The following is an 18,222-nucleotide window of genomic DNA, read 5'->3' as shown; positions in this document are numbered from 1 at the left end:
AAAAGAGAATAAATGCTTTGTCATTTTTATATGGAAACCACAAAAAAAGTATAAATCACCAGAGCAATACAATGAACTCTGTTAAAGTGTCACAACTTATGCACAAACATGTTATTTCCTTTAAAAATAACGTTTCAAAGACCAAATCTTGATGCTCTGAAGCTGTGACCCAATATGAAAGAGGGGTTTTTCTGTCAGATTCACAGCTCATATTTTTTGTTCCAGACACGTCGTTGAAACCCCTTCCAGCTCACACCAGGAAACACCAGGCCATCCCAGGCCTTGCAGTGAAATACACCAGGGAAGATTTCACTTTATTTGTTTTCAGTTTATAATCGGGTCATTAAAGTAGCTTTTCACTTTTCCGTATATCTACTCTGCCATGACAGCAGCTACTTTAATTATTATTCAAATTCCAATATATCAAGGGGTATTCGCTTGCATGTTTTTCCTGTTTTTCCACTGTGTCCTTGTACTTCTATCCGATGAACACATCCCTCAGTTAATATTATCTCTCAGCGCTTGAAAAAAAAAAAGTGTTTATTGTGAAAGTATTTTGAAGTCATTTCCTTGAAGAGCTGGATGAGAGGCTGGGGATGGTTTTAACCGTTTGCATGCAGGATCAGCCGGCTGGCATCGTGTGTTTTGTGACATTGGCGGTGCCATCTCTCTCCCTCCACTGCAAACGTTTTGTTTTTATGTAAGAGATTATCCTGGTTCTCCGTCACAGACAAACTGCCTATCACCATGGTTACATAAACCCCAAATGAACTGTGGTATGTTGTTTTTGCTGTTCTCTGCTGTTTGTTTATTCGTGGATGTCTTCTACTATCTTCCAATTGTCTCTCTATTTATATTTATATTCATAGTTATTGACGCTATGACTGTTACGCTGCTGTGACAAAAGAATTTCCCCTCTGGAGCACAATAAAGTTATCTTAACACTTTATAGTTTTTTTTGTATTTCTTACTCTCCCTTTTTCTCTTATTTTACACTGTTTGTACAATTTTTCCACTATAATTTATTATTGTTATGTTTTTCTTGTGACTCTGGAACAACAACTTCCTTCGGGATAAATAAAGTTGTTCTTATTCTTATTCTTATATCTGGTGAGGGGGAAGTTGACTACATTTCTTAATGTGTAATAAATCTCCAATGTGATCCTAAATCCCGTCAACAATTAAAAACAAACAAACTGTGTTTTTTTTTATATATATAATTTTGCTCTTTAAATTTAAACTTGACAACAACAGTTAATCCTACATGTATCCATTCTTAATATCTGGTGAGGGTGATATTGACTACATTGCTTCATGTGTAAATATCCCCAATATGACCCTAAATCCTGTCAACAATTAAAAACAAACAAACTGTGCTTTTTTTTTTTTTTTTTTGATTATGCTTTTTAAATTTAAACTTAACAACAAAAGTTAATCTTACATATATCCATTTTTGCCATTTGTGATCAGGATGTGCCTGTGCATTTCTTATAGTATCATGGGTGTGCTCTTTAAACAAGGATTCATCGGGGAATAAACACATGCTTTTGATATTAAATCCTTCAAATCCCTAGTTTGTGCACTTGAATAATTATTGTGCAATGTGAATGCAAAGAAAAATGTCTGCCGTTTTCCCTCCTCAAGAAATGTTCCCACTTAATTCCCAGAAAAATAAGAAACCTTTCTATGGGAAATGCCTCCAGTTTTCCTCTTTGAGAGCATATTGTTGATATGGAGGGAAACCCTTCTGCAGCTTCCTCAGAAATGAAAGATTATAACCGTGGTACATATAAGATCGCTTTCCAAACAAACCCAAAAGCCTTCGACCGTCCGCAGGAGGGGTGAACTTCATTTTTTTTTAAATTGAACATAAATAGTACTAACAAATATACATATGTACAAATAAACATGGCGAGGTAGAACTGAATCTCAATGAAACAACCGGGGATGAGGAAGCAAAGGACATAAGGAAATTTGTTCTGTATGTAATCAGAAGTTAACAGTGTTAACGGTTTGTGAGAAATGTATAATGCTAGACGAAAAAGAAAGTAAAAGAAAATAATTAGATAAATAGATAGAAAAATAAAATTAAAAAGAAAGGGGAAAAAAAAAAACTTGCAAGGGGAATATAACATGTATTTAACTTGGTGGTTCACAAGGAATCTCAGACATCAAACTGTATATTTTTTGGTTTTGGGATTTTTCCATAAGTTTAAGGATTTTTTTATGTAAGTCAAAATCGTTTATAAAGAACTTTAAATTTGGGGAACATTTTTGCATTCTGCAGGAGGTGAACCGTCTTGATCCGTTCAAACGCGTGACGCAATCCTACGTCATCATGACGTCTGACGTTTCCAGGAAGTGCGGACGAGCCGGACAGTGGAGTCCGCCGAGAGTTGGCCGGAGTTGCAACAAAGGTTAAAAAAAAACGACATTTATATGGATATGATTTGAATCGTTACAATTTCATCTTTCCAACACTCTAGCGGGGGTTCTAACTGACTCGGGCGAAGTCAGCCGCGGACACGGCGCGTTCAAATCAGATTATACACCGTTGTGACGTCTCGGGACTACAACTTCCGCCTTCGCCCGGACCAAACACCGCTGACTTCCTCTTCCCGGAGTCTCCACTTCCGGCTCGGAGCGGCGTGGACGCAGCTGCTCCTTTGTCGCCGGGCTTCCACACGCCGAACACGGATGTTACAGCGTCAACACGACCAGGAAGAGGCGGACGGGTCGAGCCGGGCGTCTTCAGCTTCTACCGCCGGGTCGCTAGCACCTTTAGCGGCTCAACATGGACGATGACGCGCTTGGCCGGGCCGTGACGGTGGTCAACACGCTGGTGTCGTGGGCGGCCGCCGGTGCCATGGTGTTCGGCGGCGTGGTGCCCTACGTCCCGCAGTACCGGGACATCCGCCGCACACAGAACGCGGAAGGCTTCTCCACCTACGTGTGTCTGGTGCTCCTGGTGGCGAACATCCTGCGGATACTTTTCAGGTGAGTTCCCTGCTAGAACAAATAAAAAAAACAATCTCTTCAAGAATTCACCCCGTCTGTGTTGTTTACTGTCAAACGACGCGTTAAATACATGGATGTCATTATGTTATCGCGAGATTACGCGGGAAATATCGAGATGAGGATTGGCTGCTCCGGGATTTCGTACTCCTCCCGATTCAAACAGGTTTGTTTCCCTCCAACAATCCATTCAATACTCCATCAAATATTTACTATTAAATATACTTGCCAACATGTAATTCCATTTTTGTATACATTTTTGGTGGCTATTTGAATTTCTTGAATTTCTCACACTTTTTCACACCTTTCACTCCCTCATCCGAGAGGCATCTTCAGTTCCAATGACCTGTGGGAAGTTTCCACACATACAGGACTGTCTCAGAAAATAAGAATATTGTGATAAAGTTCTTTATCTTCTTCTTTTCACGATATTCTCATATTTTGAGATAGGATTTTTGACTTTTTTTTTAAGATGTAAGCCATAATCAGCAATATTAAAATAATAAAAGGGTTGCAATATTTTCAGTTGATTTGTAATGAATCCAGAAGGCATGCAAATTTTTGTTTTTGTAATTGCATTACAGAAGATAAAGAACTTTATCTCAATATTCTAATTTTCTGAGACAGTCCTGTAAGTGCCAGGGTTTTGGGCGTCTCGAGGTTATGGTGGCTTGATATGTAAACATAAGAGTTTACATATCAGAAACTAGGTCTAAGGAGTTGTTATGCTCCATTATTAGAACTGAAGAAGCCTCTCGGCTAAGGGGGTGAAACGCCTTCAAGTGAAGAAATTCAAGTCCAGTTGCCACCACGAGAAGATTTCGACAAGAATTCACCATGACCTGGATGACGGAGAACCTCAACAGACACTTAATTCCATTTTCTTTTTTAGACCAGGGGTCCCCAATGCTCTCAGGCCAAGGGGTCCCACACTGCTGGAGAGCTGGACAGGAACCCCTTTTTCTACATATTGTTTAATATTGTGTTTTCTATTAAACTGAACTTAGTGCCATGTGTAAACACCCCTTATTATTGTTCGTTTAATCCTAAGAAATCCAAATAATAGTCAGGTTTGTGTATTCGTGTTTGTATCATGAACATGTGAAGAGGAAACAGTCAGGTTTACAAACACCATCTATCAGGCTGATGTGTATTTACAGATATTTAAATTGAAAAACAATGTGGAAGGAGATAATATTCAGAAAATAGCAGCATAATGCAATGGATTATCATCAAGGTTTTATTTCATTTTCCCAAAAAATAGTAACTTCATCATTTTGCTCTTGTTCTACAATCAACAAACCTGGCACCGCCTTCACACGGGAACTCGTCTCACGCCTCCTGTTTTTTCCGCTCGCCAGGTTCGGCCGCTACTTCGAGACGCTGCTGCTGTGGCAGAGCATCATCATGATCGCCACCATGCTGATCATGCTCAACCTCTGCACCAACGTCCGCGTTGCCACGGAGATCAACACCAAGAGGCGCTCCTTCACAGGTCAGACGCCGTGTGTGTGTGTTTCTGGTTATTGTAAGTAAACCGAGTACATGGTTAATATTTAGTGTGTATCTAAAAGCTTCTGTATACATGCAGAGTTTTTAATTTAATTTTTTTCCTAAAACTTAAAATCGCTATAGTTCCACCATGAATCCACCTGCTCTCTCTGGTCAAAAATCCTGTTTCGGTAGATTCTCTGGTGATTCCTGCTCATGAAAACAGTCATTTACAAGAAATAAAAGGATCAATACAATCTTTTTTTTCTGCTGATGGAAAATTACTGAGAAATTGCAACGTTTCCCCCGTAGTTGGATAAAGATGCTTAAGATGTAACAGCGTGAAGGATCTTCCTCTTTCCAGGGGGCCGCCGGTCTAAATCAACCAGCGGCTCCCTTGCCGTTATTTTTTTTTCTCTTTTCGCCCCCTTTATTGCCCGGCCTCAAAGTAAATCTGTCTGCTCGAGGCCGGGCCGCTCTGGGGTTTCCAGGTGTGTGTGTGTAAAGGCTTTATCTGTCTCATACTCTGCACGCCAGGGTGTCCAGTCAGACACTATAATCCTGCCAAGGCGGGAGGGAGGCGAGCTGCTCTGGTCTCCGTCCAGTTGGCTGACTGAAAACAGCGACGGGGGAGGAAGAGGGGGAGGGTCACACGACCAAACAGTCTCCTCCGAGGGATACGAGCAGTTAGCCAGCGTGAAAGACACTTGGTGTTGCTCGAGCGTCAATGGAAAAAAAAAAAAAAAAAACAAGCAGCTGTTTTGACCACCTGTGTGAGTCTGGGACATGTGCTTCACTCCAAACAATGAATAAAATCAAGAAAACCTCCCGGCGCAGCCCCCGTTACGCAGCACCTGGAGATGTCCGTCCGATGAGATCGAACCGTAATTAAACTTCGTTACGCCAAGCTGTTTTGGAGGAATGTCTGCCATTCCTGTTTGGGAGGAATGTCAGCGACGCTCCAGTTCACCGCTCCACCTGAGAAGGGGTGGAAATGAGAAGATCACATTTTCAGCCGTAATATACACCGCTCAAAAAAATAAAGGGAACACTTAAAAAACACATCCTAGATCTAAATGAATGAAATATTCTTATGAAATACTTTGCTCTTTACACAGTTGAATGTGCTGACAACAAAATCACACAAAAATGATCAATGGAAATCAAATGTGTTAACCCATGGAGGTCTGGATTAGGAATCACACTCAAAATTAAAGTGTAAAAACACACTCCAGGCTGATCCAACTTTGATGTAATGTCCTTAAAACAAGTCAAAATGAATCTGTGTTGCTTCCTGAGTGGACACTATGATTTCACACAAGTGTGATTGACTTGGAGTTACATTGTGTTGTTCAAGTGTTCCCTTTATTTTTTTGAGCAGTATATTTTAAGGAAGTTGAAGCAGGAGAAACCGTAAAGGAGACGCTTCTACGATGGTCAAGAGCATAGAAAAACTACTTTTGCAGGTTGCAGTTTATTCTTTAATTGTCATAAATTCTGTGTTTCTTGAACCCCAAGCTCCGTGTTGTGTCAAATTCAAGCGCGAGTCGACTGTATCACATCAGCGCAAATGATTCCCCATTTTTACCGACCCACTTTTCTGACAGCTTTGGCTGCCGGGGGTTTTCTAAAACCGTGCGTTTGTATGCGGTTAAACACGAAACACGCTGGACGGATGAGCAAACCGCAACGTTGCTGCCCCCTTGTGGGCACACTGCATTAAACACCCTGTAATTTCACCATCGGTACTTACAAACAAAATAGGCCCCTTGTGTTTGACCTTTGACCTCAAGTTCACGGAGGTGACAGATCAGCCAACCCAAGCTCTCTCTCTCTCCTTTTTTTTTTTTTTTTTTCTTTCCCTCACCCTGTTATTCCCCCTTTTTTCACCCATGCATTTTCCCCCGACTGTAGCGACAGACAGTAAGGACGAGGAGGTCAGAATCCCTAAGAGGCTCTTTCTGGGTATGTACACAACTTTGTGTGTTCTACCATTGAACTGTCGGGTGTAGTTCCTCCGCCTTCTCCATCTGTGTGTGTGTCTTGTTTGGATGACTCACCCGCAACCCGGCTGCCATTAACGAATCACTTACATCCGCCCGGTTCCAGTCCGTTGCAGCCCCTGCATGTAACGCCGCTCGCCCCGGTTCCAAAGCCCTGCATGGACACGCCTCCTTGCACGTGCAAAGCTGTGCCTGAGTCTGTCATTACTCACTCATAATAACCCATGAAAATCATTCCCTCGAATCAAATAGCCTGTTACTGACCCACTGTAGTTCTAAGACTTGCAGTGATAAATGAATGATTTTGTGTGGCATGATTCTTTTTTTTTCCCCAGTGTGCTTTTTTTTTTCTTTTTTAAAATGACACACCAACAGGAGCATGTCCATGTCTAATCTGCTCGTCCTGTCCTGGAAGCATGAACGCAAAACGTCTCCTCCTGCGGCACTTACACCCCTGACCGACTCAGCAGTAGGATCGAGGGAGACCTCGGCCGTGAGATTTTTTTTTTAAATATTTATTTCAATCTAATCCCCCGTCTTTGCTCATGTTCCTGTCAAATTTTCTGCGTTGCCGGGTTGGGGTTTAAAGAATTGACATAAAAAATAGTTTTACTGGCAACAGCGCCCTGGAAACTGTGCGTCCGCCTGTAGTTGGACACTAGGGGGCAGTAAGAACGCAGTATTGTGGTATAATGATCCCGGCTGCCCTTCCATGTCAGCTGTCCTTTCAGGACTACATAATGCTTTGTTTCGAACTGCTATTTTGCAGCCACTGAGGATCCTTTTTAATGGTTTCACATGAAATCGTGCGGAAAAGCCTCATTTTTTTTTCGTTTGGCTTGGTTTTTTTTCCTGGCACCGAAGCGGGACGCTTCCTTGTCTCCGAGGCCCAGATGTGGCGGTGCTGGCTCTCCCCGCTCGCCCATTGTTTCCGGGCCAGGGCTCGTGCGAGCGGCCCATCAATCGGCCGCCGCCGCCACGCGTGGTTAGAAGTGTCAGGGATCAGTATTCTCTGATCCTGGCTTTGCAGGCCTGACTCTGCTCATTCATCTGCCAGTAAATAAGAAAAAAGGAAAAAAAAAAATTCAAGGCTAAGCAGATTGCAGATTATAGAAAAGCGCCACAGCAGCCAGGTAGAAGAAAAAGAAAATAAATAATAGAGTGGAGCGGCGGATGAGCTCACCCGGAGCCACGGCTCTTAGATGAATTTCGGAGCTGAGACGCCGCCCAGGAGATTGTGCCGCCGTGCAGAGCGGCCCGTTCCACTCGCCCGGCAGAACACGCCGTCATCCGGACATTTCTGCGATTGTTCCCTCTCTTCGCTCCGTAGGCCTTAATGAAAGCGCGTTCGCTTCGTTCCCATGGCAGCGAGGATATTTATCACATCGGGGGCTTCCGTCAAAACAGCTGGACGTTTGTACAAAATGGGAACTTGGCGGTTTTGAAAGGATAAATGACGCGAGCGGCTGGGATTATTCCGTTTCATTCACCCCAGATTCAGATGCAAGGAGCGCCTGCAGAGTGCATCACACAGCGGGGGGGCCGGGGGACGGCGAGAGGGGGTCAGCCCGTCCAACCTTCCCCACAAGGCCGCTTTACTGTGAAGGTATTTGGCTGCTTGACAATGACTCTGCCACCGCTGGGCAACCGAGGGCGTGGATGCACTCTTTAAAATGGAAGTGGCGACCTAAACACTTCCCGGTGGGCACTGACTACAGCCTGGAGCTCTGTTTCAACACCATCACGGTCATTTGGCTTACAACTAAAGCGACTTAAAGTGGAGATGGCAGGGATTGAACACGGGACGTCACACATGTGAAACATGCGCACATGAGCTCCATACGACACACCTTCAGATCACTGAGCTAACTGCTAACAAAGCCAGCAGAGGTCCTGGAACATCTCAGCCTGTCCTTTAAAATTGGTCAAGGTTTTCCGTTTTTTTTCCCCACCTGTGTTCCCAAAAATGACATACTAAGACTGAATATTCTGGAATTTCTGTGATTTCAGTGACTTTGTCACATTCTCTCTTTTGTTTCAACGAGAAGAAATGAAAAAATTGCACCGCCCAAAAAATGGAGAATTTCACCCGAGGGCTCCTTTCTGCTCAGGTTACTTTTCAAACATTGTGAAACATCACCGCCCACAGACTTCCTTAGTGTGTGTTGCATTGCTATGGTTGTTACCCAATATGTCCACTAGAGGGCAGTGCAGAGTCTAGACGTAAACATGGCGGCTAGAGGAAGAGCTAGCATTAGCATACAATCTAAGAGAGATGCAACAGTAGATAGTGGCGACACTGACACCATATTGTTTTTGTCTTTTCTGCGCCTTTCCTTGGTCGTTATTAAACCTGTCGTAGAGAATTTACGCAGGAAACCAATGCGGGAAACCAGTGCGGATTTAACGTCATGCACAATTAAGCCTGAAAATCATCAGGATGTTAAAGACGATCCTCAAACGCAACACTGCTGTGTTTATTTTCACGCCGCACCCTCTATGTCCCCAATATTCCTCCGTCTCAAAACAATACCGGAGATTTCCATTATATTTTTTCTATTTTCTGGAATAAACATCGCCGTCAAACACACGTGAAACTTAGAAGGAAATCAATTGAAAATTCGTAAACGATGTCTTTATTTTTAATTTGTTGAGGTAACGGTCGTAAAAGTAGCTTCAGAGGTGTGTGATAGCAGCTCGGAGAAAGCATTTGGTCTCCATGTCGGCCCCTTGGCTGAGGCCGCAGCTTGATCAAATAGGTCCGCCGTGCACTTTCATTCATTAATTTATCAAAAAAGAAAGTCTTTGTTTCGAGCCAAGACTGTTCCCATTTGCTCAGCATCCCCGGCCACTGAATTAACTTGCAAAAAATGGCAAAGATACTTAATGTTGCTAATTGGAAAATGTAATCCAGTTGCTCTTCTCGCCGCCTCAGAGCCCTCGACAGCACTGAGTGGGAGGGAATGCGAGGAAAAATTTAAATCTTCTCTTTGCAGACATGAGTGGGGGAAAAAAAGATTCGCCGGCGGTTACTTTTCACCTGTGCCATGTTTACAGTTGCAAAATCCCGACTCGCCTATTTTGAAATGAGCTTAAACCAAAGCAGCTCCACAAACCTAAAAGCTTCAACGGAGCCGATGATATCACTTTAGCAACACATTAACAGTCTCCGTGCCGTCACCAGCGCTAATGCTAATCAAGCTTAGCACGGTGTCAGGTAGCAGTTACACCACCGGCGCACGAGAGGGCGGTGCAGTTTGCAGCCATCTGTAGCATCAAGACACCCTTTTTAATAATTCCCTCACTAATTAGCGCAATAAGTTTGCATATTATGAGGTCATCGTCGCCATCATAGCAGTGGCGTTTCTGTTGCTGCGGTGTTTGGACTGCAGAGTGTAACACCATCAATAGAGCAGCTATGCTTGCAGCCGTGTGTTGTTTACATTGTATTGTCCGACATGGCGCGCGGTCACATGATCGCAGCAGCTGTTGATCGGTCTTGAATCCATCTCCAACAATCCGGCGGGCTTCCGGCGAGGCGTTGAAGGCCGGCCTGCAACCGCCCACATGGTCAGCGATGATCGTATTCGCCGTTTACGCCTTAAGTTCGCCGTAACCGTCTTAAAACAACTTCACGCCCCTGTGTCGCTCTGAATTGTGTCGCCGTCCTGCAGCCTCGTAATGTAAATCATGTCCATTTTCAACCCAACCTTCAGCCGCCGAATGACAGATTTTGCTATAATTACCGAACTCTTTCGCCGCAAATGGATCCGCCGGGTTCGTCCAGTACGCGGACAAACCTTCGCAAGCGCGCTGCCACGCTCCCGCATTCAGAAATGCCATTTAAATGTCAGAGTCCGTTCAGAATCGCTAATTGTCTAACAGAGCAGTATTTCATTCGATAACTCACTCAGAGGTTCATTAACCTGGCGTTTTTTCATCAGACCTGGCAAACACGATCGCTCGGGAGGGGGAGTTTTCGGGCTAAACCTCTGTGACGGGTTTTTTTGTTGTTTTTTTTTTTAATAGAAAACGCCTAATTTGTAAGTGATTAAATAAATTGCTACTATTCCATCGGAGGCACTCGGAAATCCCTTTTAAGACGGCGCAGACGAGAGATACGAGTTTTACACGGCGTGTAATCGCATCCGCTTCCGTTATTAAACCTGTTGTTAAAAAAAACGTGCTGGAGCGGCAAAGAAATTCGCGGCGCCAGTGACTCGCCGCCGCGCCACGACCGGATGTTTTCAAGGACGGCAATCAGCCGTCTGATGCATCGCAGAGCCAGAATCGGCCGCGGCACATTACAGGAAAGCAGCCGTCGTGCTCCGAATCTTTATCGGATCATTTCCACGGCAAAGACGGAGAGAGCGGCGGAGCATTATTAGAACAGGAAACCGTCTTCTCTCATCGTTCTGCAGCGGCGGATGTTTTTCTTTTTTTCACCGCCCGGCGTGAGAAGGGGATTGTGGGAGTTGTGTGAAAACTCACAGCTCACCGTGTGAAGTTATTTTAAAATTAAAAAAAAAAAAATGTATGTCTTGACAAATGGGCACCCATTAAAAAATATTTGAGAGTTGAAGATATTCTCTCCATTTGACTGAGTTAGATGTTTTTGTTTTGTTTTTTCTAGTTTTATTTTATTTTCCGCTTGCTCGTGAGGAAATAAGTGACCTATAAAGAATATTCTATAATGTGTATCTTGTTATGAGGTTTTGTAAGAATGTGTGTGACTCTGTTAAGGAACCTGTCCTAATAAATGTTAAAAAAAAAAAAAAAATGTATCGTACGGCGACGGGGCTTTCGCTCAGCCCTTTAACCAGAGAAATAAAAAACAAAAAAACAAAACACGCACACAGGCTGGGACGACGAACTGTGTTGACGTTACTTTAGCGTGACAACGGCGGGTTCCCGAGTTGCGTCGGAAAATGTCCATTTTGGCCGCCGGCCATCGGGAGCAGTTTTCTAAGTGCAGTCGAAGTATTTCCATTATTAACGGCTTAGTCGTTGCCATAGCGATGAAGGGGATGACAAAACTCCAGTGTTTCCAACTGCTTTTGTAGTTTGTCCGTAGTTCCTCTAGGAAGAGATTCTCCCTTGTCAGGGGGGAAAAAAAGCAACTTTGTTTCTGCTCCGGAGAGCTTGGCTTTACTACCTTTTTTTCTTTTTTTTTTTTTTTTTTTTTAACCGGATAAATGAATCTGAAGTTGTGCGTCTGTGAGCCTGCCAGGACCGGCCAGCTGGCCGAGTCTTATCTCCGCTTCCTCCATCGGCCAAAGAGCTTGAATTCATTCGTTTCTTTTCTCCTCCCCCATTTTCTGTCCTCCTCCAGACTTCGACTGGAACTACTTCTGGTCGTGGAGCCGCTTCCAGGACTACGTGCAGTGTGTGGCGGCCTTCACGCTGGTGGCGGCCTACATCACCTACGTCCTGCTGGACTCGGCCGTCTTCGTGGAGACACTGGGCTTCCTGGCCGTCTTCACCGAGGCCATGCTCGGCACGCCGCAGCTCTACTGCAACTACCAGAACAAGTCCACGGAGGGAATGAGGTACGGACGCGGCGCGCGGCGGAGACGCAATATTAGACTTTAAACCGCTAAAGAAAAAGTCACGCACACGAAATTCCAAATTATAAGGCGCGGGTTTAATCTTGAATCTTTTAAAGCTTAAATTACCGTATTTTCCGGACTATACGTCGCTCCGCAGTCCAAGTCGCACCAGCCATAAAATGCGTAACAAAGAAGGAAAAAACAGTAATAAATCGTACTGGAGTATAAGTCGCATTTTTTGGGGGGGGAAATTTATTAAATAAAATCCAACACCAAAAATAGACATTTCATGTTGAAAAGCAGTTTAAAATGAAAGTAGAATAGAGAACAACAGGCTGAACAAGTATAGCCTATATGATGTATTAACAACAAACTGAGAACGTGCCTGCTAGGCTATGCTAACGTAACATATTATGGAAAGAGTCATTCAAATAACGATAGCATATAGCACATCCTACAACCAAACAATCTGTGTCACTCTTAATCACTAAATCCAACGAAATCTTCATCTTCGGTGTCACTTCTGAACAACTCCGAAGGAAGACAGTGCGCCGCTTCCTCTTCTACCGGTACGTCGCTTATGTCAGAGTCATCGTCACTTGCAATTCCAATTATTCCAGCCTTTCTGGATCCCGACAGGATGGCGTCCTTGCTCTGACAGAGACGCGATTGCGTTGCATGAAGCGCTAACATCAGGAAGGTCCTCCCGCAAACTCATTTCTATTCATCTCCTTGGCAACTGTACCGTTGACAAGCCTCTCCCGGCAGCACGTTGTTCAAGCACCCATGTGTGAACTCGTTCCTCTGGCCGTGGCCAGCTAGCTTTTAGCCCGCGATTAGCTTTTTTAGTTTTCTTCATTTCAGTAAGAGTAACCTCCGCTTTTCGCCAGTCCCTTGCAAGTTTCTCACTAACTTCAAACTTTCTCTCTGCTGCTCAATCGCCGTTTTCGGCTGCGTATTTCACAACTTCCGGCTTGTAACCTGCAGAATACAATTATCTTTTTGGTGCCATTTTTGTTCAGCCCTTCTCAGTTGTTTTTATAAGTTAGCGCGAATGTTGAAATGATCTATTTTCATTGGCGCAGAAGTCGTTGGTAGCTTCTTTTTTCACAACGCACTTCTGCCATGACCAGCCCCCGCTGAATTTTGATCGGTTGGCGTGTGTGTGTGTGTGACGATCGCTGTTATATTAAAGACACAGACAGACACACACACACACATCAGAGCAAGAGAGCTCAATTATTTCACACATTAGTTGCTCCAGAGTATAAGTCGCACCCCCGGCAAAATATGAAAAAAAAAAAAAAAACGTCAGGAAAATACGATATCAGCGATTTACGTTAAAAATGTGGCGTGATCCCAGAGGGATGCGTCGCTCCAAAGACCGGAGGCAATAAAGCGAGAACGAAAATTTGGTTCAAGTTAAACAAAGCCTAGCCGCAGTGTGATACCTCTCCGAATATTTCTAAATGAACAGCGGCTCGGATCGGTAACAATATATCACGGATTATGTGATACGGCGGCGCCTGAGTAAGCGGGTTACGTGGAGCGCTAACGTTATTCGGTGACCGCTGATGTGATCTGCCGCTGCGTTCTCACCGGCTCGCGTCTCGCTGGACGCGGTTTCGGCGAAAACCGTCCCTACCGGGCCGGATCTTCTTTTCGGGAATCCCGGCAGCACGCCGGCGCCCGAGACGTCTCCATTACGGCTGATCGGATCGGAAAAATACTCCAGGATCCCAGGTGTAACTTTAGCATCGGCTCATTGTTTTGACTTTCCACGGCTTGCGGTCAATGTTCCCGCTAATTTTTATATATCTGAGCAAATGCACGAATCCCCTTGAACCACTGTCCCTTGCATACCAGTGACATGATTTATTAAGAATTAAATTTACGGCAGTAATTTCCATTAGATTTGCTTTTAATGATGTGATTTAGTCCACTTGCGATGAAAAAGACAAAAAATTATGTTCATGACCTGTGCTAGCATGTTGACACCATCGAAGCGTAAATATATATTTTAACTACGGCTTAACTGAACAAACTCCAATTTTGAAAACACAGTTTGTATTTTTATTGTAAAGCGTATTAGTTTGGATGTCAGTGTGTGAAGTTCCTGCTGTGCACTGGGTGAGAGAAAAAAAAAACGTTGTCCGGAAAATATAGAATTACACCCCTTATGAAAAGTAACAGTGTTTAATGATCAATAGCCATAAATGAAAATTCTTAAAAAATTAACACTAGATAAACACAAATCTGATCGAGGACTTAGATCACGCCTCATTTTTCCCGTCTGTTCTTCTCGCATCTCCAGTGATTTTACAGAGTCCAGGTTGATGACAAATAATTTTTGCTTCGCCAGCTTTCTGGTACACTTACATACTTTGCCACGTGATCGTGAATTTGTTGAACCGACAGCATCGATGCATTTATTCCGATAGCCGATGAGAACTTTAATGTAATCTGGGTCGGGTTTCCTTACGAGCTACAGCTCGTTCCTCTTCTGCCGGCGTTCACTGCTCTTCCCCCAATGATGTATCGATCCCGGCTCCCGTCTCGCATCTTCATACAGTTCCAACCTCATTTAAATGACATTTTGTGCTGAATGTGACACTTGTGCTGGTCCGGCTTCCATTCTGTTCAGGCTTTTCCCACTGAAAAAAATATATTGACTATGCATGTTGCGCAGAGCAGACCTTTCTGACGCGAAAAAGGAAAAAAAAACTCACCCAGTTTCACCTTTTTTTCTGTTTGTCCAATCTCCGACAGCCGTTGGATCCTAAAAGAACCGCGTTTCTTTTTTACTTTGGCTTCAATGAGTGGATTATTGTTATTATTTCGCTATTATTGTGAGAGGCTAAAACTGGCAAACTACACCGTTTTGCAGGCAGAAGCACCGGCACATAAGGATGCCGTCGATGACGTTGGTTGACTCACTCATCACTTGTCAAAAGTGTGTATTTTATTTTCAATTCAGGTTGGATTTTTATTTCGGGGTGAATTTAGAGCGAGCAGTAGCTGCGGTCCATTTATTATTTCATCCGGTGTAAAAAAAAAATGAAAAAGGACAGGAAAACAAATAAAACTTTACAGACGGGAAGGACTTCCTTCCTCTCATAACAGAAAATGAGATAAGACGAGTGTTTTCCCCCCAGAGCCATGTCAATCACCGCCGGTTCTCAATATCCCTCCATCCGCCATATCTGAGCTTAGCGCCGCAGAAAGAGGACTTTTTTTCCAATTCCTGCCTGGTCCTGACGCCGTCCAGTTGCTCCACCGTACAGTGATCCCTCGCTATAACGCGGTTTACTTTTCACGGTTTCGCTACTTCACGGATTTGCGTCGTGCATTGCGTTCTGCATTCTGATTGGCTAAAAAGTCACTCCGCTTCTTCTCTACCTGTGCGTCAATAACGTCGCAGTTTAATATGCACGCGTACGTAAAACAGCTTGCCGAATTTACATGACGTACGTGCAAATTCTCTTGCGATTTCGAGTTTCTCTAAAACCCATAATGTTGACAAAACTTCCCAAAAGGCAGCGGAAGATGCTATCTATCGCAGATAAAGTTAAACTTCTGGACATGCTAAGGGAAGGTAAAAGCTATGCGGCTGTAGGTCGACATTACGGAATGAATGAATCCTCCGTTCGTTCCATAAAGAAGGAAGAAAAAAACAAAGGACGACAGCAGCAATGTATAATAGAGTATTTAATTGTATAATAATTGTAAAAAAAATAAAGGTTTCTACCTCACGGATTTTACCTATCACGGGTTCTTTTGGGAACGTAACCCCCGCGAAAAACAAGCGTATACTGTACAAGTGAATCCTACAACTGGAGCACAAGTGCGTAAGAGTGCCAACCGCATCTTACCCAGCGACCGGCTTTCTCTAAATAATCAGGTTAAGAATTGTCGCGTGTTCCTGCAAAGCGAGACGGCGTGTCCGAAATCTCGGACGCCGAATCCTCGGTCAAAACCGAACACGGGGCCGGTTGCCTCCTGGATTGGCGTTTCATCAGCGTTCCCGTCGGGCAGCTCTTAGCAGCTCCCTTCAGATCACTTACGCCAGCAGGTGCCAGAAATACTCGATGGGCGTGAGTCGGAGCGGAAGTCGGGACGGCGCCGCTGACAACTATTCATTATCCCCGATGACAATCACCCCGCTGACGTCCGTCTGAAAATCAATGTGCTAATGAGGGATCGGGTCTGGAGTCTGCGGCTGCCGCGTCCCGTCGGGCCGCTTCGGTTGATTCCTATCATTTATTTTTACAGCGCTAATTAAAAGCCCCTTGTTCTTAACATAGATTTTTTTTTTTTTCCCCGGAAGCGATTCAGAAACCGGCTTCTAAAAATTTGTGCCCGCTGGTGTTAGTACAAGAAATAGATCCGTTGCGGCAACAGAAGAAATTAGGAAAATCGCACATTTTGGGATAAACTCATCCAAAAGACGGGGGCTCCCGGTAAAAATGCCACGGCAACTTCACCGTCATCCACGGGACACGAAATCCAAATGGAAGGGAGGCGTCCATGTCGCTCCCCTGGCTGGCGTTCTGCAGCCGGCTGATAAGAGCTCTCCGGCTGCGCCGCCCGTCCACCTCGCCGGCCGTGACGGCTCCCGCGCAGCCCCTTCCACTCCCCCTCTACCCCGCGCCTTGTACACCTTCGATTTATCTTTATTTTTTCCTCCCTTCTTTCACCCCCGGCCCACCCGGCGCTCCACACCTTTCCCATCACATCACAGCGGATGACTTATTCTCAGGGCGTTTTGTCAGCCGTCGGTTATCAGCCGTGCCGCTCGTCGAACAGGCTTGTAAATAGAAGTGCTTTTGGTCGAAGATGATGTATAGGGTAAAAAAATGCTACGGTGTTTGGAGGTTTATTTAGAGCTACTGATGATGCACAACCCGGTCCAGAACAACTTCTCTGATCGATTCTTTTATTCTTGTTTTTTTTTTTTTAAGTCCATAAGAGAAAGTGTTGCCGAAAGACTAGTTTGGATGTTTCGCCCAGACATTTTAGTTCTTTCCAAAGTGGAAAAGAAGCTCCGGATTGCGCGGTGGAGCAATAGCTGCGTCGAGTCACAGTCGGTCGGTTTCAGTTTTTCTTTTTTTCTTTTTTGTTTTTTTTTGGTTTTTTTTGTGGGTGCGCAGGTTCGTCTCACAAGAAACACAAAGCGGCCGCTGCTTTTTTGTCAGAACAGAACTGAACACGCCGTATCGCTGGTTCGTCAACAAGCCCAGTGACTTTGTTTAAAATAAACGTTCGGATTCGGTCCGTGCCGTTTGGCCGAAACCGCAGTAGCCGAACCACAGCGGAAATTGTGAGACTGAATATTCATCTGAAATGAACTCGGAAACGAACTCTGCACTGCCCTCTAGTGGATGAATTCATTAACAACAATGGCGACGTAAAAGTTGGTTCAACCCGAGCATGAATGAGCCTTTAGGTGATAAACCGGCAGGCGCGGGTATGTTGCTCGTGAAAAATATTACCTTCGTTTGCAAAAACGATCGTGGGGGGAAAAAAAAAAACAAAAAAAAACCTCGGGCGCTCTGGTTATCTTTTTCGGCACAGTCATACAAACCGGGCCAAGCGACTGTTTTCAAGTAATTCTTTGCAAATATAAATTACTTATGCAGGACTCGCTGCAGCTTCTCGCTCCCCCAAACAAACGTAGTCTGGCTCCTTGTTTTGTTTACTGCGGCGGAGAGAGAGCTTTAATTCACTCGCCTCCGGTCCGGCGTCATTAACCGCACTGTAATAGAGTACGCTCGATAAGTTCGCCGAAAGTCATTGTCATTTTAAATAAAGACTTCCACAATAATGTCATTTTCTCTCATTGCCGTTTGTGTGATTTTTTTTTTTTTTTTTTTGGGGGGGGGGTGTGATGAGAACGTCGGAGAGCGTCTCACCCCCCAAAAAAAACATGATTTTGGCTCCCCTTTGCTTCTGGATGCAGCGAAAAAAACAAACGTCTGTCATTTTAATCAACATGCAAAGCAGTTATCGTCCCCCCACCGTTGCCGCCGAACAACACCGGCAGCCGAAGTGAGTTTGACTGGCGGCGGCGCCCCGGTGAAAGGAGTCGGGGAGTCGGAGGCGTGAAGCTCATCACCCGCGGCTCCCTGTCCATCAGCTGGATGTCATTTACCCGCCGCGGTAAT

At 44.6% G+C, this 18,222-nt stretch overlaps 1 protein-coding gene across 4 annotated transcripts in view; it reads left to right on the top strand.

The window, feature by feature from the left end:
• The first annotated feature begins 2,469 nt into the window (after positions 1–2,469).
• Positions 2,470–18,222, top strand: part of slc66a2 (solute carrier family 66 member 2) — a 67,778-nt gene continuing 52,025 nt past the window's right edge. For 3 of the 4 annotated variants that reach the window (XM_086171714.1, XM_086171713.1, XM_086171715.1), the window contains exons 1-4: positions 2,470–2,997; positions 4,377–4,510; positions 6,421–6,471; positions 11,842–12,058. In XM_086171714.1, the coding sequence (XP_086027840.1) occupies positions 2,795–2,997; positions 4,377–4,510; positions 6,421–6,471; positions 11,842–12,058 (605 nt within the window). In that variant the 5' untranslated portion in view covers positions 2,470–2,794. The remainder of the gene's footprint in view (positions 2,998–4,376; positions 4,511–6,420; positions 6,472–11,841; positions 12,059–18,222) is intronic. The other variant, XM_086171716.1, reaches the window with a different exon arrangement.

The sequence above is a fragment of the Fistularia commersonii genome, chromosome 24, assembly GCF_037954325.1.
Source record: "Fistularia commersonii isolate RoL2024-O1a breed Wild chromosome 24, RoL_Fcom_v1.0, whole genome shotgun sequence".
Taxonomy (NCBI): Eukaryota; Metazoa; Chordata; class Actinopteri; order Syngnathiformes; family Fistulariidae; genus Fistularia; species Fistularia commersonii.
Note: the sequence above shows the minus strand (reverse complement) of the source record. Positions and strands in the feature narration are given on the sequence as shown.